Here is a 23633-nt window from a genome sequence, read left to right as displayed (position 1 = left end):
CCCCACCATCACACCCACCTTACACAGTCACATTAAATCACCCACCATCACACCCACCTTGCACAACCACATTAAATCACCCACCATCACACCCACCTTGCACAACCACATTAAATTATCCACCATCACACCCACCTTACACAACCACATTAAATTATCCACCATCACACCCACCTTACACAACCACATTAAATCACCCACCATCACACCCACCTTGCACAGACACATTAAATCACCCACCATCACACCCACCTTGCACAGACACATTAAATCACCCCACCATCACACCCACCTTGCACAGACACATTAAATCACCCACCATCACACCCACTTTGCACAGACACATTAAATCACCCACCATCACACCCACCTTACACAACCACATTAAATCACCCACCATCACACACACCTTACACAGTCACATTAAATCACCCACCATCACACCCACCTTACACAGTCACATTAAATCACCCACCATCACACCCACCTTACACAGTCACATTAAATCACCCACCATCACACCCACCTTGCACAACCACATTAAATTATCCACCATCACACCCACCTTACACAACCACATTAAATCACCCACCATCACACCCACCTTGCACAGACACATTAAATCACCCACCATCACACACACCTTACACAGACACATTAAATCACCCCACCATCACACCCACCTTACACAGACACATTAAATCACCCACCATCACACCCACCTTACACAGTCACATTAAATTATCCACCATCACACCCACCTTACACAGACACATTAAATCACCCACCATCACACCCACCTTACACAGACACATTAAATCCCCCCACCAGCACACCCACCTTACACAGACACATTAAATCCCCCCACCATCACACCCACCTTACACAGACACATTAAATTCTGCTCCACCTCTCTACTTCTCTGCAAACTGATCTGCTTTAAAGATGCTGCAATGTTATTTTCATGTGTGACTTACTGCATCGAAGTGTGGGATCATTTCCCAGTGTGTTGCTTGTGAAATTCAAATGCTTTGTTGACCAGCTGATAAGATCACCATCCGAACAGTGCAACTGAGAAAGCTCCAGAGAACTTTTCACATAGTCCCATACTCTGAAATAGTATAATTCCCCAAAAAAACTCCAGGATTTGTGAAACTCAATCTTTGAAGTGTTTGGTTGGGATAGTTGGTACTGTCCCAGGACTAAGGATCCACCAGAATTCACACTGCTGCCTGTCATATTGGAAGTGTATTGCTCTGAACCATTCAGATACACAGTGAGGACTTTGGAAGAGTTACTCCATGTGAAACATGCCGTGTTCCAGACGTTTAATGGCATAAAGATCTGGGTTTCTTTGATTGTACCAGAAAACCACACCCTAAGCTTATGATCCTGGCTTCCAATTCCCAGCTCTTGGTCACCTCCAGATGCTGCAATGTGATAGGTAAATGCTGCCCACGTGTTGGTATTGTGGGTTAGATAAATGTCAATGCAGACAGTCAGCTCAGTCAGTTCAGGCATGTGGACTCCTTCACACAGAGTCCCGTATTTAGAGGTTACATCAAAATTTGCCTTTTGGCCTTTCATAGAAATACTCACTGCAACAAAAGGAAATCACAAAAGTTTAGGTGCAAGAAATATTGCAATCCTCTAATAATCAGAGACATGCAAGTATCCGAATAATTGCATGAACGACAACAACTTGCATTTATGTTTATATTTTGTAGAAGAACATCCCAGCACTTCACAGCAACTTTATCAGACAAAAGACACTGGGGCGGGCTTGTGAATGGCATCCATCACATCTGAAACATTAAACCGAGGGCCCGTCTCCCCTCTCGGCTAACATGAAAGATCCCATGGCACCATTTTGAAGAGCAGGGACATTCTCCTCAGTTTCCTGTCCAACATTATTCCCTCAATCAACATCTAAAAACAGATCATTTGATCATTTATCTCAATCCTTTGTGGGATCTTGCTGTGCATAAATTAGCTGCTCAATTCCTATATTGCAGGTGACTACACTTCAAATGGTACCTCCTGGCTGTAAAGAGCTTTGGAATGTTCTGAGGTTGTGAAAGGTGCTATATAAATGCAAGTCTTTCTTTGTAACTTAAAAATCCCCCCCCCCCCCCGCCCCAGGCTCTGTAATATGTATGGGCCTCCTGGCAATTAGTGACTAACATAAGGCAACTGCGCAAACTATAACATAAAACAGCTTAAAGTTTGTAACCTAATACCAAAGAAATGCTTTCTTACTATTTAAAATGATTAACAATTCTCACCTGTTGAACAAGGATAAATGAAGATGAGAATCCCAAGGATTAAACGCCAATGGGATGGCCGATAGAGATTGAAAATTCTCAATGGTGCATAGAAAATCATCCTGGAAAGAAAGAAACATATTTTAAACAAAAGAAGTGTAAGTAGACTTCCTCAGAGTAATGTTTTGAATTGCTAGAACACAGAGTGAAGTTTCAACAGTCAGGGACATGGACAATCACTCCCACTCAGTGTGTATATGGACAGTCACTCGCACTCAGTGTGTATATGGACAGTCACTCCCACTCAGTGTGTATGTGGACAGTCACTCCCACTCAGTGTGTATATGGACAGTCACTCGCACTCAGTGTGTATATGGACAGTCACTCCCACTCAGTGTGTATATGGACAGTCACTCGCACTCAGTGTGTATATGAACAGTCACTCGCACTCAGTGTGTATGTGGACAGTCACTCGCACTCAGTGTGTATATGGACAGTCACTCCCACTCAGTGTGTATATGGACAGTCACTCCCACTCACTGTGTATATGGACAGTCACTCGCACTCAGTGTGTATATGGACAGTCACTCCCACTCAGTGTGTATATGGACAGTCACTCCCACTCAGTGTGTATGTGGACAGTCACTCCCACTCAGTGTGTATATGAACAGTCACTCCCACTCAGTGTGTATATGGACAGTCACTCCCACTCAGTGTGTATGTGGACAGTCACTCCCACTCAGTGTGTACATGGACAGTCACTCGCACTCAGTGTGTATATGAACAGTCACTCGCACTCAGTGTGTATGTGAACAGTCACTCCCACTCAGTGTGTATATGGACAGTCACTCCCACTCAGTGTGTATGTGGACAGTCACTCGCACTCAGTGTGTATATGAACAGTCACTCGCACTCAGTGTGTATGTGGACAGTCACTCCCACTCAGTGTGTATATGGACAGTCACTCCCACTCAGTGTGTATATGAACAGTCACTCGCACTCAGTGTGTATATGGACAGTCACTCCCACTCAGTGTGTATATGGACAGTCACTCCCACTCAGTGTGTATGTGGACAGTCACTCGCACTCAGTGTGTATATGGACAGTCACTCGCACTCAGTGTGTATATGAACAGTCACTCGCACTCAGTGTGTATATGGACAGTCACTCCCACTCAGTGTGTATATGGACAGTCACTCCCACTCAGTGTGTATGTGGACAGTCACTCGCACTCAGTGTGTATATGGACAGTCACTCGCACTCAGTGTGTATGTGGACAGTCACTCGCACTCAGTGTGTATGTGGACAGTCACTCCCACTCAGTGTGTATATGGACAGTCACTCGCACTCAGTGTGTATATGAACAGTCACTCCCACTCAGTGTGTATATGGACAGTCACTCGCACTCAGTGTGTATGTGGACAGTCACTCGCACTCAGTGTGTATATGAACAGTCACTCCCACTCAGTGTGTATATGAACAGTCACTCGCACTCAGTGTGTATATGAACAGTCACACCCACTCAGTGTGTATATGGACAGTCACTCGCACTCAGTGTGTATATGAACAGTCACTCCCACTCAGTGTGTATATGGACAGTCACTCCCACTCAGTGTGTATATGGACAGTCACTCCCACTCAGTGTGTATATGAACAGTCACTCGCACTCAGTGTGTATGTGGACAGTCACTCGCACTCAGTGTGTATATGAACAGTCACTCCCACTCAGTGTGTATATGAACAGTCACTCGCACTCAGTGTGTATATGAACAGTCACTCCCACTCAGTGTGTATATGGACAGTCACTCCCACTCAGTGTGTATATGGACAGTCACTCGCACTCAGTGTGTATATGAACAGTCACTCCCACTCAGTGTGTACATGGACAGTCACTCCCACTCAGTGTGTATATGGACAGTCACTCGCACTCAGTGTGTATATGGACAGTCACTCCCACTCAGTGTGTACATGGACAGTCACTCCCACTCAGTGTGTATATGAACAGTCACTCCCACTCAGTGTGTACATGGACAGTCACTCCCACTCAGTGTGTATATGAACAGTCACTCCCACTCAGTGTGTATATGGACAGTCACTCGCACTCAGTGTGTATATGGACAGTCACTCCCACTCAGTGTGTACATGGACAGTCACTCCCACTCAGTGTGTATATGAACAGTCACTCGCACTCAGTGTGTATATGAACAGTCACTCCCACTCAGTGTGTATATGGACAGTCACTCGCACTCTGTGTGTATATGGACAGTCACTCCCACTCAGTGTGTATATGAACAGTCACTCCCACTCAGTGTGTATATGGACAGTCACTCCCACTCAGTGTGTATATGAACAGTCACTCGCACTCAGTGTGTATGTGGACAGTCACTCGCACTCAGTGTGTATATGAACAGTCACTCCCACTCAGTGTGTATATGAACAGTCACTCGCACTCAGTGTGTATATGAACAGTCACTCGCACTCAGTGTGTATGTGGACAGTCACTCGCACTCAGTGTGTATATGAACAGTCACTCCCACTCAGTGTGTATATGGACAGTCACTCCCACTCAGTGTGTATATGGACAGTCACTCGCACTCAGTGTGTATATGAACAGTCACTCCCACTCAGTGTGTACATGGACAGTCACTCCCACTCAGTGTGTATATGGACAGTCACTCGCACTCAGTGTGTATATGGACAGTCACTCCCACTCAGTGTGTATATGGACAGTCACTCGCACTCAGTGTGTATATGGACAGTCACTCGCAGTCAGTGTGTATATGAACAGTCACTCCCACTCAGTGTGTATATGGACAGTCACTCCCACTCAGTGTGCATATGAACAGTCACTCCCACTCAGTGTGTATATGGACAGTCACTCGCACTCAGTGTGTATATGGACAGTCACTCCCACTCAGTGTGTATATGGACAGTCACTCCCACTCAGTGTGTATATGAACAGTCACTCCCACTCAGTGTGTATATGGACAGTCACTCGCACTCAGTGTGTATATAAACAGTCACTCCCACTCAGTGTGTATATGGACAGTCACTCCCACTCAGTGTGTATATGGACAGTCACTCCCACTCAGTGTGTATATGAACAGTCACTCCCACTCAGTGTGTATATGGACAGTCACTCCCACTCAGTGTGTATATGGACAGTCACTCCCACTCAGTGTGTATATGGACAGTCACTCGCACTCAGTGTGTATATGGACAGTCACTCCCACTCAGTGTGTATATGGACAGTCACTCGCACTCAGTGTGTACATGGACAGTCACTCCCACTCAGTGTGTATATGGACAGTCACTCCCACTCAGTGTGTATATGAACAGTCACTCGCACTCAGTGTGTATATGAATAGTCACTCCCACTCAGTGTGTATATGAACAGTCACTCCCACTCAGTGTGTATATGGACAGTCACTCCCACTCAGTGTGTATGTGGACAGTCACTCCCACTCAGTGTGTATATGAACAGTCACTCCCACTCAGTGTGTATATGGACAGTCACTCCCACTCAGTGTGTATGTGGACAGTCACTCCCACTCAGTGTGTACATGGACAGTCACTCGCACTCAGTGTGTATATGAACAGTCACTCGCACTCAGTGTGTATATGAACAGTCACTCCCACTCAGTGTGTATATGGACAGTCACTCCCACTCAGTGTGTATGTGGACAGTCACTCGCACTCAGTGTGTATATGAACAGTCACTCGCACTCAGTGTGTATGTGGACAGTCACTCCCACTCAGTGTGTATATGGACAGTCACTCCCACTCAGTGTGTATATGAACAGTCACTCGCACTCAGTGTGTATATGGACAGTCACTCCCACTCAGTGTGTATATGGACAGTCACTCCCACTCAGTGTGTATGTGGACAGTCACTCGCACTCAGTGTGTATATGGACAGTCATTCGCACTCAGTGTGTATATGAACAGTCACTCGCACTCAGTGTGTATATGGACAGTCACTCCCACTCAGTGTGTATATGGACAGTCACTCCCACTCAGTGTGTATGTGGACAGTCACTCGCACTCAGTGTGTATATGGACAGTCACTCGCACTCAGTGTGTATGTGGACAGTCACTCGCACTCAGTGTGTATGTGGACAGTCACTCCCACTCAGTGTGTATATGGACAGTCACTCGCACTCAGTGTGTATATGAACAGTCACTCCCACTCAGTGTGTATATGGACAGTCACTCGCACACAGTGTGTATGTGGACAGTCACTCGCACTCAGTGTGTATATGAACAGTCACTCCCACTCAGTGTGTATATGAACAGTCACTCGCACTCAGTGTGTATATGAACAGTCACACCCACTCAGTGTGTATATGGACAGTCACTCGCACTCAGTGTGTATATGAACAGTCACTCCCACTCAGTGTGTATATGGACAGTCACTCCCACTCAGTGTGTATATGGACAGTCACTCCCACTCAGTGTGTATATGAACAGTCACTCGCACTCAGTGTGTATGTGGACAGTCACTCGCACTCAGTGTGTATATGAACAGTCACTCCCACTCAGTGTGTATATGAACAGTCACTCGCACTCAGTGTGTATATGAACAGTCACTCCCACTCAGTGTGTATATGGACAGTCACTCCCACTCAGTGTGTATATGGACAGTCACTCGCACTCAGTGTGTATATGAACAGTCACTCCCACTCAGTGTGTACATGGACAGTCACTCCCACTCAGTGTGTATATGGACAGTCACTCGCACTCAGTGAGTATATGGACAGTCACTCCCACTCAGTGTGTACATGGACAGTCACTCCCACTCAGTGTGTATATGAACAGTCACTCCCACTCAGTGTGTACATGGACAGTCACTCCCACTCAGTGTGTATAAGAACAGTCACTCCCACTCAGTGTGTACATGGACAGTCACTCCCACTCAGTGTGTATATGAACAGTCACTCGCACTCAGTGTGTATATGAACAGTCACTCCCACTCAGTGTGTATATGGACAGTCACTCGCACTCAGTGTGCATATGGACAGTCACTCCCACTCAGTGTGTATATGAACAGTCACTCCCACTCAGTGTGTATATGGACAGTCACTCCCACTCAGTGTGTATATGAACAGTCACTCACACTCAGTGTGTATGTGGACAGTCACTCGCACTCAGTGTGTATATGAACAGTCACTCCCACTCAGTGTGTATATGAACAGTCACTCGCACTCAGTGTGTATATGAACAGTCACTCGCACTCAGTGTGTATGTGGACAGTCACTCGCACTCAGTGTGTATATGAACAGTCACTCCCACTCAGTGTGTGTATGGACAGTCACTCCCACTCAGTGTGTATATGGACAGTCACTCGCAATCAGTGTGTATATGAACAGTCACTCCCACTCAGTGTGTACATGGACAGTCACTCCCACTCAGTGTGTATATGGACAGTCACTCGCACTCAGTGTGTATATGGACAGTCACTCCCACTCAGTGTGTATATGGACAGTCACTCGCACTCAGTGTGTATATGGACAGTCACTCGCACTCAGTGTGTATATGAACAGTCACTCCCACTCAGTGTGTATATGGACAGTCACTCCCGCTCAGTGTGTATATGAACAGTCACTCCCACTCAGTGTGTATATGGACAGTCACTCGCACTCAGTGTGTATATGGACAGTCACTCCCACTCAGTGTGTATATGGACAGTCACTCCCACTCAGTGTGTATATGAAGAGTCACTCCCACTCAGTGTGTATATGGACAGTCACTCGCACTCAGTGTGTATATGAACAGTCACTCCCACTCAGTGTGTATATGGACAGTCACTCCCACTCAGTGTGTATATGGACAGTCACTCGCACTCAGTGTGTATATGAACAGTCACTCCCACTCAGTGTGTATATGGACAGTCACTCCCACTCAGTGTGTATATGGACAGTCACTCGCACTCAGTGTGTATATGGACAGTCACTCGCACTCAGTGTGTATATGGACAGTCACTCGCACTCAGTGTGTACATGGACAGTCACTCCCACTCAGTGTGTATATGGACAGTCACTCCCACTCAGTGTGTATATGAACAGTCACTCGCACTCAGTGTGTACATGGACAGTCACTCCCACTCAGTGTGTATATGGACAGTCACTCGCACTCAGTGTGTATATGGACAGTCACTCCCACTCAGTGTGTATATGGACAGTCACTCGCACTCAGTGTGTATATGGACAGTCACTCCCACTCAGTGTGTATGTGGACAGTCACTCCCACTCAGTGCGTACATGGACAGTCACTCGCACTCAGTGTGTATATGGACAGTCACTCCCACTCAGTGTGTATATGGACAGTCACTCGCACTCAGTGTGCATATGGACAGTCACTCCCACTCAGTGTGTATATGAACAGTCACTCCCACTCAGTGTGTATATGGACAGTCACTCCCACTCAGTGTGTATATGAACAGTCACTCACACTCAGTGTGTATGTGGACAGTCACTCGCACTCAGTGTGTATATGAACAGTCACTCCCACTCAGTGTGTATATGAACAGTCACTCGCACTCAGTGTGTATATGAACAGTCACTCGCACTCAGTGTGTATGTGGACAGTCACTCGCACTCAGTGTGTATATGAACAGTCACTCCCACTCAGTGTGTGTATGGACAGTCACTCCCACTCAGTGTGTATATGGACAGTCACTCGCACTCAGTGTGTATATGAACAGTCACTCCCACTCAGTGTGTATATGGACAGTCACTCGCACTCAGTGTGTATATGGACAGTCACTCGCACTCAGTGTGTATATGAACAGTCACTCCCACTCAGTGTGTATATGGACAGTCACTCCCGCTCAGTGTGTATATGAACAGTCACTCCCACTCAGTGTGTATATGGACAGTCACTCGCACTCAGTGTGTATATGGACAGTCACTCCCACTCAGTGTGTATATGGACAGTCACTCCCACTCAGTGTGTATATGAACAGTCACTCCCACTCAGTGTGTATATGGACAGTCACTCGCACTCAGTGTGTATATGAACAGTCACTCCCACTCAGTGTGTATATGGACAGTCACTCCCACTCAGTGTGTATATGGACAGTCACTCGCACTCAGTGTGTATATGAACAGTCACTCCCACTCAGTGTGTATATGGACAGTCACTCCCACTCAGTGTGTATATGGACAGTCACTCGCACTCAGTGTGTATATGGACAGTCACTCGCACTCAGTGTGTACATGGACAGTCACTCCCACTCAGTGTGTATATGGACAGTCACTCCCACTCAGTGTGTATATGAACAGTCACTCGCACTCAGTGTGTACATGGACAGTCACTCCCACTCAGTGTGTATATGGACAGTCACTCGCACTCAGTGTGTATATGGACAGTCACTCCCACTCAGTGTGTATATGGACAGTCACTCGCACTCAGTGTGTATATGGACAGTCACTCCCACTCAGTGTGTATGTGGACAGTCACTCCCACTCAGTGCGTACATGGACAGTCACTCGCACTCAGTGTGTATATGGACAGTCACTCCCACTCAGTGTGTATATGGACAGTCACTCGCACTCAGTGCGTACATGGACAGTCACTCCCACTCAGTGTGTATATGGACAGTCACTCGCACTCAGTGTGTATATGGACAGTCACTCCCACTCAGTGTGTATATGGACAGTCACTCGCACTCAGTGTGTATATGGACAGTCACTCGCACTCAGTGCGTACATGGACAGTCACTCGCACTCAGTGTGTATATGAACAGTCACTCCCACTCAGTGTGTACGTGGACAGTCACTCCCACTCAGTGTGTATATGGACAGTCACTCCCACTCAGTGTGTATATGGACAGTCACTCGCACTCAGTGTGTATATGGACAGTCACTCCCACTCAGTGTGTATATGGACAGTCACTCCCACTCAGTGTGTATATGGACAGTCACTCCCACTCAGTGTGTATATGGACAGTCACTCGCACTCAGTGTGTATATGGACAGTCACTCCCACTCAGTGTGTACATGGACAGTCACTCCCACTCAGTGTGTATATGAACAGTCACTCCCACTCAGTGTGTACATGGACAGTCACTCCCACTCAGTGTGTATAAGAACAGTCACTCCCACTCAGTGTGTACATGGACAGTCACTCCCACTCAGTGTGTATATGAACAGTCACTCGCACTCAGTGTGTATATGAACAGTCACTCCCACTCAGTGTGTATATGGACAGTCACTCGCACTCAGTGTGTATATGAACAGTCACTCCCACTCAGTGTGTATATGAACAGTCACTCCCACTCAGTGTGTATATGGACAGTCACTCCCACTCAGTGTGTATATGAACAGTCACTCGCACTCAGTGTGTATGTGGACAGTCACTCGCACTCAGTGTGTATATGAACAGTCACTCCCACTCAGTGTGTATATGAACAGTCACTCGCACTCAGTGTGTATATGAACAGTCACTCGCACTCAGTGTGTATATGGACAGTCACTCGCACTCAGTGTGTATATGAACAGTCACTCCCACTCAGTGTGTATATGGACAGTCACTCCCACTCAGTGTGTATATGGACAGTCACTCGCACTCAGTGTGTATATGAACAGTCACTCCCACTCAGTGTGTACATGGACAGTCACTCCCACTCAGTGTGTATATGGACAGTCACTCGCACTCAGTGTGTATATGGACAGTCACTCCCACTCAGTGTGTATATGGACAGTCACTCGCACTCAGTGTGTATATGGACAGTCACTCGCACTCAGTGTGTATATGAACAGTCACTCGCACTCAGTGTGTATATGAACAGTCACTCCCACTCAGTGTGTATATGAACAGTCACTCCCACTCAGTGTGTATATGGACAGTCACTCGCACTCAGTGTGTATATGGACAGTCACTCCCACTCAGTGTGTATATGGACAGTCACTCCCACTCAGTGTGTATATGAACAGTCACTCCCACTCAGTGTGTATATGGACAGTCACTCGCACTCAGTGTGTATATGGACAGTCACTCGCACTCAGTGTGTATATGGACAGTCACTCGCACTGAGTGTGTACATGGACAGTCACTCCCACTCAGTGTGTATATGGACAGTCACTCCCACTCAGTGTGTATATGAACAGTCACTCGCACTCAGTGTGTATATGAACAGTCACTCCCACTCAGTGTGTACATGGACAGTCACTCCCACTCAGTGTGTATATGGACAGTCACTCGCACTCAGTGTGTATATGGACAGTCACTCCCACTCAGTGTGTATATGGACAGTCACTCGCACTCAGTGTGTATATGGACAGTCACTCCCACTCAGTGTGTATATGGACAGTCACTCGCACTCAGTGTGTATATGGACAGTCACTCGCACTCAGTGTGTATATGAACAGTCACTCCCACTCAGTGTGTACGTGGACAGTCACTCCCACTCAGTGTGTATATGGACAGTCACTCCCACTCAGTGTGTATATGGACAGTCACTCGCACTCAGTGTGTATATGGACAGTCACTCGCACTCAGTGTGTATATGGACAGTCACTCCCACTCAGTGTGTACATGGACAGTCACTCCCACTCAGTGTGTATATGGACAGTCACTCCCAATCAGTGTGTATATGGACAGTCACTCGCACTCAGTGTGTATATGGACAGTCACTCGCACTCAGTGTGTACATGGACAGTCACTCCCACTCAGTGTGTATATGGACAGTCACTCCCACTCAGTGTGTATATGGACAGTCACTCGCACTCAGTGTGTATATGGACAGTCACTCGCACTCAGTGTGTACATGGACAGTCACTCCCACTCAGTGTGTATATGGACAGTCACTCCCACTCAGTGTGTATATGAACAGTCACTCGCACTCAGTGTGTACATGGACAGTCACTCCCACTCAGTGTGTATATGGACAGTCACTCGCACTCAGTGTGTATATGGACAGTCACTCCCACTCAGTGTGTATATGGACAGTCACTCGCACTCAGTGTGTATATGGACAGTCACTCCCACTCAGTGTGTATGTGGACAGTCACTCCCACTCAGTGCGTACATGGACAGTCACTCGCACTCAGTGTGTATATGGACAGTCACTCCCACTCAGTGTGTATATGGACAGTCACTCGCACTCAGTGTGCATATGGACAGTCACTCCCACTCAGTGTGTATATGAACAGTCACTCCCACTCAGTGTGTATATGGACAGTCACTCCCACTCAGTGTGTATATGAACAGTCACTCACACTCAGTGTGTATGTGGACAGTCACTCGCACTCAGTGTGTATATGAACAGTCACTCCCACTCAGTGTGTATATGAACAGTCACTCGCACTCAGTGTGTATATGAACAGTCACTCGCACTCAGTGTGTATGTGGACAGTCACTCGCACTCAGTGTGTATATGAACAGTCACTCCCACTCAGTGTGTGTATGGACAGTCACTCCCACTCAGTGTGTATATGGACAGTCACTCGCACTCAGTGTGTATATGAACAGTCACTCCCACTCAGTGTGTATATGGACAGTCACTCGCACTCAGTGTGTATATGGACAGTCACTCGCACTCAGTGTGTATATGAACAGTCACTCCCACTCAGTGTGTATATGGACAGTCACTCCCGCTCAGTGTGTATATGAACAGTCACTCCCACTCAGTGTGTATATGGACAGTCACTCGCACTCAGTGTGTATATGGACAGTCACTCCCACTCAGTGTGTATATGGACAGTCACTCCCACTCAGTGTGTATATGAACAGTCACTCCCACTCAGTGTGTATATGGACAGTCACTCGCACTCAGTGTGTATATGAACAGTCACTCCCACTCAGTGTGTATATGGACAGTCACTCCCACTCAGTGTGTATATGGACAGTCACTCGCACTCAGTGTGTATATGAACAGTCACTCCCACTCAGTGTGTATATGGACAGTCACTCCCACTCAGTGTGTATATGGACAGTCACTCGCACTCAGTGTGTATATGGACAGTCACTCGCACTCAGTGTGTACATGGACAGTCACTCCCACTCAGTGTGTATATGGACAGTCACTCCCACTCAGTGTGTATATGAACAGTCACTCGCACTCAGTGTGTACATGGACAGTCACTCCCACTCAGTGTGTATATGGACAGTCACTCGCACTCAGTGTGTATATGGACAGTCACTCCCACTCAGTGTGTATATGGACAGTCACTCGCACTCAGTGTGTATATGGACAGTCACTCCCACTCAGTGTGTATGTGGACAGTCACTCCCACTCAGTGCGTACATGGACAGTCACTCGCACTCAGTGTGTATATGGACAGTCACTCCCACTCAGTGTGTATATGGACAGTCACTCGCACTCAGTGCGTACATGGACAGTCACTCCCACTCAGTGTGTATATGGACAGTCACTCGCACTCAGTGTGTATATGGACAGTCACTCCCACTCAGTGTGTATATGGACAGTCACTCGCACTCAGTGTGTATATGGACAGTCACTCGCACTCAGTGCGTACATGGACAGTCACTCGCACTCAGTGTGTATATGAACAGTCACTCCCACTCAGTGTGTACGTGGACAGTCACTCCCACTCAGTGTGTATATGGACAGTCACTCCCACTCAGTGTGTATATGGACAGTCACTCGCACTCAGTGTGTATATGGACAGTCACTCCCACTCAGTGTGTATATGGACAGTCACTCCCACTCAGTGTGTATATGGACAGTCACTCCCACTCAGTGTGTATATGGACAGTCACTCGCACTCAGTGTGTATATGGACAGTCACTCCCACTCAGTGTGTACATGGACAGTCACTCCCACTCAGTGTGTATATGAACAGTCACTCCCACTCAGTGTGTACATGGACAGTCACTCCCACTCAGTGTGTATAAGAACAGTCACTCCCACTCAGTGTGTACATGGACAGTCACTCCCACTCAGTGTGTATATGAACAGTCACTCGCACTCAGTGTGTATATGAACAGTCACTCCCACTCAGTGTGTATATGGACAGTCACTCGCACTCAGTGTGTATATGAACAGTCACTCCCACTCAGTGTGTATATGAACAGTCACTCCCACTCAGTGTGTATATGGACAGTCACTCCCACTCAGTGTGTATATGAACAGTCACTCGCACTCAGTGTGTATGTGGACAGTCACTCGCACTCAGTGTGTATATGAACAGTCACTCCCACTCAGTGTGTATATGAACAGTCACTCGCACTCAGTGTGTATATGAACAGTCACTCGCACTCAGTGTGTATATGGACAGTCACTCGCACTCAGTGTGTATATGAACAGTCACTCCCACTCAGTGTGTATATGGACAGTCACTCCCACTCAGTGTGTATATGGACAGTCACTCGCACTCAGTGTGTATATGAACAGTCACTCCCACTCAGTGTGTACATGGACAGTCACTCCCACTCAGTGTGTATATGGACAGTCACTCGCACTCAGTGTGTATATGGACAGTCACTCCCACTCAGTGTGTATATGGACAGTCACTCGCACTCAGTGTGTATATGGACAGTCACTCGCACTCAGTGTGTATATGAACAGTCACTCGCACTCAGTGTGTATATGAACAGTCACTCCCACTCAGTGTGTATATGAACAGTCACTCCCACTCAGTGTGTATATGGACAGTCACTCGCACTCAGTGTGTATATGGACAGTCACTCCCACTCAGTGTGTATATGGACAGTCACTCCCACTCAGTGTGTATATGAACAGTCACTCCCACTCAGTGTGTATATGGACAGTCACTCGCACTCAGTGTGTATATGGACAGTCACTCGCACTCAGTGTGTATATGGACAGTCACTCGCACTGAGTGTGTACATGGACAGTCACTCCCACTCAGTGTGTATATGGACAGTCACTCCCACTCAGTGTGTATATGAACAGTCACTCGCACTCAGTGTGTATATGAACAGTCACTCCCACTCAGTGTGTACATGGACAGTCACTCCCACTCAGTGTGTATATGGACAGTCACTCGCACTCAGTGTGTATATGGACAGTCACTCCCACTCAGTGTGTATATGGACAGTCACTCGCACTCAGTGTGTATATGGACAGTCACTCCCACTCAGTGTGTATATGGACAGTCACTCGCACTCAGTGTGTATATGGACAGTCACTCGCACTCAGTGTGTATATGAACAGTCACTCCCACTCAGTGTGTACGTGGACAGTCACTCCCACTCAGTGTGTATATGGACAGTCACTCCCACTCAGTGTGTATATGGACAGTCACTCGCACTCAGTGTGTATATGGACAGTCACTCGCACTCAGTGTGTATATGGACAGTCACTCCCACTCAGTGTGTACATGGACAGTCACTCCCACTCAGTGTGTATATGGACAGTCACTCCCAATCAGTGTGTATATGGACAGTCACTCGCACTCAGTGTGTATATGGACAGTCACTCGCACTCAGTGTGTACATGGACAGTCACTCCCACTCAGTGTGTATATGGACAGTCACTCCCACTCAGTGTGTATATGGACAGTCACTCGCACTCAGTGTGTATATGGACAGTCACTCGCACTCAGTGTGTACATGGACAGTCACTCCCACTCAGTGTGTATATGGACAGTCACTCCCACTCAGTGTGTATATGAACAGTCACTCCCACTCAGTGTGTATATGGACAGTCACTCGCACTCAGTGTGTATATGGACAGTCACTCCCACTCAGTGTGTATATGGACAGTCACTCCCACTCAGTGTGTATATGAACAGTCACTCCCACTCAGTGTGTATATGGACAGTCACTCGCACTCAGTGTGTATATGGACAGTCACTCGCACTCAGTGTGTATATGGACAGTCACTCGCACTCAGTGTGTATATGGACAGTCACTCCCACTCAGTGTGTATATGAACAGTCACTCGCACTCAGTGTGTATATGAACAGTCACTCCCACTCAGTGTGTACATGGACAGTCACTCCCACTCAGTGTGTATATGGACAGTCACTCGCACTCAGTGTGTATATGGACAGTCACTCCCACTCAGTGTGTATATGGACAGTCACTCGCACTCAGTGTGTATATGGACAGTCACTCCCACTCAGTGTGTATATGGACAGTCACTCCCACTCAGTGTGTATATGGACAGTCACTCGCACTCAGTGTGTATATGGACAGTCACTCGCACTCAGTGTGTATATGAACAGTCACTCCCACTCAGTGTGTACGTGGACAGTCACTCCCACTCAGTGTGTATATGGACAGTCACTCCCACTCAGTGTGTATATGGACAGTCACTCGCACTCAGTGTGTATATGGACAGTCACTCGCACTCAGTGTGTATATGGACAGTCACTCCCACTCAGTGTGTACATGGACAGTCACTCCCACTCAGTGTGTATATGGACAGTCACTCCCAATCAGTGTGTATATGGACAGTCACTCGCACTCAGTGTGTATATGGACAGTCACTCGCACTCAGTGTGTACATGGACAGTCACTCCCACTCAGTGTGTATATGGACAGTCACTCCCACTCAGTGTGTATATGGACAGTCACTCGCACTCAGTGTGTATATGGACAGTCACTCGCACTCAGTGTGTACATGGACAGTCACTCCCACTCAGTGTGTATATGGACAGTCACTCCCACTCAGTGTGTATATGGACAGTCACTCGCACTCAGTGTGTATATGGACAGTCACTCGCACTCAGTGCGTACATGGACAGTCACTCGCACTCAGTGTGTATATGAACAGTCACTCCCACTCAGTGTGTACGTGGACAGTCACTCCCACTCAGTGTGTATATGGACAGTCACTCCCACTCAGTGTGTATATGGACAGTCACTCGCACTCAGTGTGTATATGGACAGTCACTCGCACTCAGTGTGTACATGGACAGTCACTCCCACTCAGTGTGTATATGGACAGTCACTCCCACTCAGTGTGTATATGGACAGTCACTCGCACTCAGTGCGTACATGGACAGTCACTCCCACTCAGTGCGTACATGGACAGTCACTCCCACTCAGTGCGTACATGGACAGTCACTCGCACTCAGTGTGTATATGGACAGTCACTCGCACTCAGTGTGTATATGGACAGTCACTCCCACTCAGTGCGTACATGGACAGTCACTCCCACTCAGTGCGTATATGGACAGTCACTCGCACTCAGTGTGTATATGGACAGTCACTCCCACTCAGTGTGTATATGGACAGTCACTCCCACTCAGTGCGTATATGGACAGTCACTCCCACTCAGTGTGTATATGGACAGTCACTCACACTCAGTGTGTACATGGACAGTCACTCCCACTCAGTGCGTACATGGACAGTCACTCCCACTCAGTGCGTACATGGACAGTCACTCGCACTCAGTGTGTATATGGACAGTCACTCGCACTCAGTGTGTATATGGACAGTCACTCGCACTCAGTGTGTATATGGACAGTCACTCGCACTCAGTGTGTATATGGACAGTCACTCCCACTCAGTGCTTACATGGGAAGATTGGACCTCAATTCCAGAGGTAGCCACTTGCTGAATGAACCTCATAAAATCCTTGTGCATCCATTCCTAGGAACAGGAGGTGGCCATTCAGCCCTTCGAGCCTGTTCTACCATTCAGTTAAATCAGGGCTGATCTGTCCTTCATCCCCATTTCCCACTTTGCGCAATATCCCTCAATACCCTCACCCAATATCCCTCAATACCCTCAGCCAACAAAACACTATCAGCCTCAGTCTTGAAAGTTTCAATTGACCTCCAGCCTTAACAGCTTTTTGTGGAAGAGAGCTCCAGATTTCCATGAGCCTTTGAGTGAAGAAGTACTTCCTGACATCACCCCTGAACGGCCTAGTTCTAATTATGAGATTATTCTCCCTATTTTTGTATTCTTTCATGGGATGTAGGCATCGCTGGCCAGGCCAGCATTTATTGTCCATCCCTAATTGCCCTTGAGAAGGTGGTGGTGAGCTGCCTTCTTGAACCTTTGCAGTCTATATGGGGTAGGTAGACCCACAGTGCTGTTAGGAAGGGAGTTCCAGGATTTTGACCCAGCGACAGTGAAGGAACGGCGATATAGTTCCAAGTCAGGATGGTGTGTGACTTGGAGGGGAACTTTGCAGGTGGTGGTGTTCCCATGTATTTGCTGCCCTTGTCCTTCTAGTTGGTAGAGGTTGCGAGTTTGGAAGGTGCTGTCTAAGGAGCATTGGTGCGTTGCTGCAGTGCATCTTGTAGATGTTACACACTGCTGTCACTGTGCGTCGGTGGTGGAGGGAGTGAATGTTTGTTGATGGTGTGCCAATCAAGCAGGCTGCTTTGTCCTGGATGGTGTCGAGCTTCTTGAGTGTTGTTGGAGCTGCACCCATCCAGGCAAGTGGAGAGTATTCCATCACACTCCTGACTTGTGCCTTGTAGATGGTGGACAGGCTTTGGGGAGTCAGGAGGTGAGTTACTCGCCTCAGGATTCCTAGCCTCTGACCTGCTCTTGTAGCCACGGTATTTATATGGCTACTCCAGTTCAGTTTCTGGTCAATGGTAGCCCCTAGAATGTTGATAGTGGGGGATTCAGCGATGGTAATGCCATTGAATGTCAAGGGGAGATGGTTAGATTCTCTCTTGTTGGAGATGGTCATTGCCTGGCACTTGTGTGGCGCGAATGTTACTTGCCACTTATCAGCCCAAGCCTGGATATTGTCCAGGTCTTGCTGCATTTCTACATGGACTGCTTCAGTATCTGAGGAGTCACGAATGGTGCTGAACATTGTGCAATCATCAGCGAACATCCCCATTTCTGACCTTATGATTGAAGGAAGGTCATTGATGAAGCAGCTGAAGATGGTTGGGCCTAGGACACTACCCTGAGGAACTTCTGCAGTGATGTCCCGGAACTCAGATGATTGACCTCCAACAACCACAACCATCTTCCTTTGTGCTAGGTATGACTCCAACCAGCGGAGGGTTTTCCCCCTGATTCCCATTGACCTCAGTTTTTCTAGGGCTCCTTGATGCCATACTCGGTCGAATGCTGCCTTGATGTCAAGGACAGTCACTCTCACCTCACCTCTTGAGTTCAGCTCTTTTGTCCATGTTTGAACCAAGGCTGTAATGAGGTCAGGAGCTGAGTGGCCCTGGCGGAACCCAAACTGAGCGTCACTGAGCAGGTTATTGCTAAGCAAGTGCAGCTTGATGGCACTGTTGATGACACCTTCCATCACTTTACTGATGATTGAGAGTAGGCTGATGGGGCGGTAATTGGCCGGGTTGGATTTGTCCTGCTTTTTGTGTACAGGACATACCTGGGCAATCTTCCACATTGCAGGTTAGATGCCAGTGTTGTAGCTGTACTGGAACAGCTTGGCTAGGGGCGCGGCAAGTTCTGGAGCACAGGTCTTCAGTACTATTGCTGGAATATTGTCAGGGTCCTTAGCCTTTGCAGTATCCAGTGCCTTCAGTCGTTTCTTGATATCACGCAGAGTGAATCAAATTGGCTGAAGACTGGCATCTGTGATGCTGGGGACTTCAGGAGGGGGCAGAGATGGATCGTGGGTTCCCCCTTCAGAGTAAATAATTTCTCTCTATTGACCCTGTCAACTTCTTTTATGAAAAACCTTGATCTGATCAGCCCTTCCTTACATAACAAAAAACACATGAGTAAAATACCTGCTTTCAATCTGGATTTTGGATAAAAGGCTGACCTCAGTGAACATTTTGTCAGCCACTGTGATGAATTTTATAAAAAGGGAACAGCAAGACAATGCTGTAATATTCGGACAGCTGTTCACTGAACTCTGAGTACAGTCCCACTGTCCAACATTGCAGCCCGTTTCAGAACACAATGTTTATAGAGGTGGATAGATTCTTGATAAGCATGAGGGTGGAAGGTTATCGGGGGTGGGGTGGGGGGTGAAACTTATTGAATGGTGGAGCAGGCTCGAAGGGTTGAGTGGCCTACTCCTGCTCCTAATTCGTATGTTCGCACATAATGTCATGAAGTCCGCTTTCTACTGACGTTAAGATTCACCTCAGTTCTGCATTATTTTAAGTGTGCTGCTGCTGTATCAACCAGCGTACTCTGAAAACTGCTATAGAATGTTCCAGAGAATTCAGCCTGCCATGTAGTATGACACTGAGGCTGATTTAGCACCTCCCAGCACTCACTAACTATACAAACTACTCACTGTTACCCTGTCTCCTCATGTCTTGGGTTCTAGCTTCAGTGCAACCAACACAGAAAGTGCAAGGCAATACACCAAACTCCTGGGAAAAGGAACCGCCAAAGTTTGTAGGTGACACTTCACATTACTGCACTCCTCATTACATAGAAGTCTGATTAAGTACAAGATTTTACTCCTCTAAACCACATCTATATGTCAAATACACTCGAACCTGTAGGATACTGCATAACCACTGTCAGTGATATGAATGAAAGACTACATCACATGATGTGACTCTGATGGACGAGTTAATCCATTTAAAAGAACTTGCATTTCTATTGCACCTTTCACAACCTCAAGTTGTCCCAAAGAACTCACAGCCAATTAAGTACTTTTGAAGTGTGGTCATTGTTGTAATGTAGGAAACTCAGCAGCCAATTTACACACAGCAAGATCCGACAAACAGCAATGAGCTAAATGACCAATTGAAATAATTTTTTAATGATGTTGGTTAAGGGATAGATATTGGCCAGGACCTCTGCTTTTCTTCAAACAGTACGATGGGATATTTTACATCCACCAGAGCGAGCAAACGGGGCCTCGGTTTAATGTCTCATCCAAAAGACATCTGACAGTACAGCATTCCCTCAGTACTACACAGAGTGTCAGTCTGGATTACATACTCCCATCTCTGGACAGGAACCTGCAATCTCGTGTCTCAGAGGCAAGTACACCAGCCACTGAGCATTGGCTCAAAATAAATAAATAACCTATTTATAACACTTTGAGTTCTCTCCAATAAATTTAGTTCATTAGTAGTCATTTTAAATGGGTTGAAGCCCCCATTAAACCATTGGACAAAGGAATGCAATGGGAATGATTTTCCATTAGCATATTAATATTGCTCACTGTCATTTCTCGTCTGTCAGCTTAACCATTCTCTGAATCACTCACCTGTCACTGGCAGTTGGAAACCATTGAACAGTAAACGGAGGATCCCAAGAGGCTGATTTCTTAGCCTCTCTGTATTATCCTGAATAGTTCAGTCATTCCTAAAAGCCCATCTTTGATTTCCCAGGTTTGCTGTTGAAAAGTTCAGGGCAGTTCCTCGCTCTGTAAATATTACATTGTGTTACTGTGACTCTCTGATGGAAAACACAGCTCACTGCTGCATTGTAAAAGTTTACAGCATTTCCTTTTGCCTACATGATCTTTGTGATCCAATTGCTCACTGTCTCTTGTTATTGCTCACCCAGTCACTTTATCCTTAGCACAGCAAAACGTCAGGACACACCTTTAAACTGCCTGTCCTTGTCTTCTATAACCAGCCCTAATGTACATACCAATCTTTTCAATTCCACTGGAGTCACATGCAGGATAAAGCAGGTAAGGACAGCAGATTTCCTTCTTTAAAGGGCATTAATGAACCAGATGGGATTTTACAACAATTCATTCGTTTCATGATCACCATTACTGATACAGCTTTTAAATTCCAGATTTAGTTAATTAACTGAATAAAATTCCCCAACTGCTGTGGTAGGATTTAAACTCATGTCACCCGATCATTAGTCCAGATATCTTGATTACTAGCCCAGTTACATTACCTCATGCAGCAGCCTCTGTTATCAGATTCATTCATTTACACAGATTTCCCATCTTCATGCAGAAGAAATAAAATTAAATCGCGCCGCATGACTGTGCTATCACACAATTTCTATTTCATGAATTCTGTCAGGTCTGTCTGACATGATAAAACTTACCCACATTATTTTACTAACCTCTGATTGAAGACCCAATTGTTGGTCACCAAGGTAACTAGCTGTTTCTCAATTACCCGTGAGAACTCACAGGGACGGGATTTTTATTTGCTGGTGTGGTCAGGGAGCAGGGCAGGCCCGATTTGAAAATCATCTTCCCGGAGGGCAGCACTGGATCCTTGGAGGGCGGCACTGGATCCTTGGAGGGCGGCACTGGATCCTTGGAGGGCAGCACTGGCACCTTGGAGGGCGACACTGGGTCCTTGGAGGGCGACACTGGATCCTTGGAGGGTGGTATTGGAACCTTGGAGGGCGACACTGGATCCTTGGAGGGCGGCACTGGATCCTTGGAGGGCAGCACTGGCACCTTGGAGGGTGACACTGGGTCCTTGGAGGGTGACACTGGATCCTTGGAGGGTGGTATTGGAACCTTGGCGACACTGGGTCCTTGGAGGGCGACACTGGATCCTTGGAGGGTGGTATTGGAACCTTGGAGGGCGACACTGGATCCTTGGAGGGCGGCACTGGAACCTTGGAGGGCGACACTGGATCCTTGGAGGGCGACACTGGATCCTTGGAGGGTGGTACTGGAACCTTGGAGGGCGACACTGGATCCTTGGAGGGCGGCACTGGAAACTTGGAGGGCGACACTGGATCCTTGGAGGGCGACACTGGATCCTTGGAGGGTGGTACTAGAACCTTGGAGGGCGACACTGGATCCTTGGAGGGCGACACTGGATCCTTGGAGGGTGGTACTGGAACCTTGGAGGGCGACACTGGATCCTTGGAGGGCGACACAGGGTCCTTGGAGGGCGACACCGGATCCTTGGAGGGCGACACTGGGTCCTTGGAGGGCGACACTGGATCCTTGGAGGGTGGTACTGGAACCTTGGAGGGCGACACTGGAACCTTGGAGGGCGACACTGGATCCTTGGAGGGTGGTACTGGAACCTTGGAGGGTGGTACTGGAACCTTGGAGGGCGACACTGGAGCCCGCCAGCTTTGGAACACGAGGCAATTTTCAAAGGGAAGGCAGGAGCGAGTGATCATGGGACCCACCCGCCTCCAATTAAAGGTCCATTGAAGAGCTTATTAATGTGCCAGGAACTACCAGGAGGACATTTTCAATGTTGAAATGGCTACACGCAAAATGTCTGGTGCACGTTAGTCTATGGCCACTCTAGTCTATGGCCACTCCAGTCTACAGGCACACCAGTGTATGGCCACTCTAGTCCAAGGCCACTCTAGTGTATGGCCACTCTAGTCTATGGCCACTCTAGTCTATGGCCAATCTAGTCTATGGCCACTCTAGTGTAAGGCCAATCTAGTCTAGGGCCACTCGAGTGCATGGCCACTCTAGTCTATGGTCACTCTAGTTTATGGCAACTCCAGTCTATGGCCAATCTAGTCTAGGGCTATTCGAGTGTATGGCCACCCTAGTCTATGGCCACTCTAGTATCTGGCCACTTTAGTCTATGGCCACTCTAGTCTATGGCCACTCTA

General features: G+C 47.4%; 1 protein-coding gene across 5 annotated transcripts in view; it reads right to left on the bottom strand.

Annotated features, from left to right (window-relative positions):
- LOC137377468 (adhesion G-protein coupled receptor G4-like) overlaps positions 1-23633 on the bottom strand; it is a 180525-nt gene that overhangs the window by 116686 nt on the left and 40206 nt on the right. For all 5 annotated transcript variants that reach the window (XM_068047082.1, XM_068047079.1, XM_068047078.1 and 2 more), the window contains 3 exons: positions 21328-21486; positions 2286-2386; positions 978-1598 (listed from right to left, as the gene is read on the bottom strand). In XM_068047082.1, coding sequence (XP_067903183.1) covers positions 978-1598; positions 2286-2385 — 721 coding nt within the window. In that variant the 5' untranslated portion in view covers position 2386; positions 21328-21486. The remainder of the gene's footprint in view (positions 1-977; positions 1599-2285; positions 2387-21327; positions 21487-23633) is intronic.

This window comes from Heterodontus francisci, chromosome 15 (genome assembly GCF_036365525.1).
Source record: "Heterodontus francisci isolate sHetFra1 chromosome 15, sHetFra1.hap1, whole genome shotgun sequence".
Taxonomy (NCBI): Eukaryota; Metazoa; Chordata; class Chondrichthyes; order Heterodontiformes; family Heterodontidae; genus Heterodontus; species Heterodontus francisci.
The sequence above is the reverse complement of the archived record's forward strand: the minus strand, read 5'-3'. Positions and strand labels throughout refer to the sequence as shown.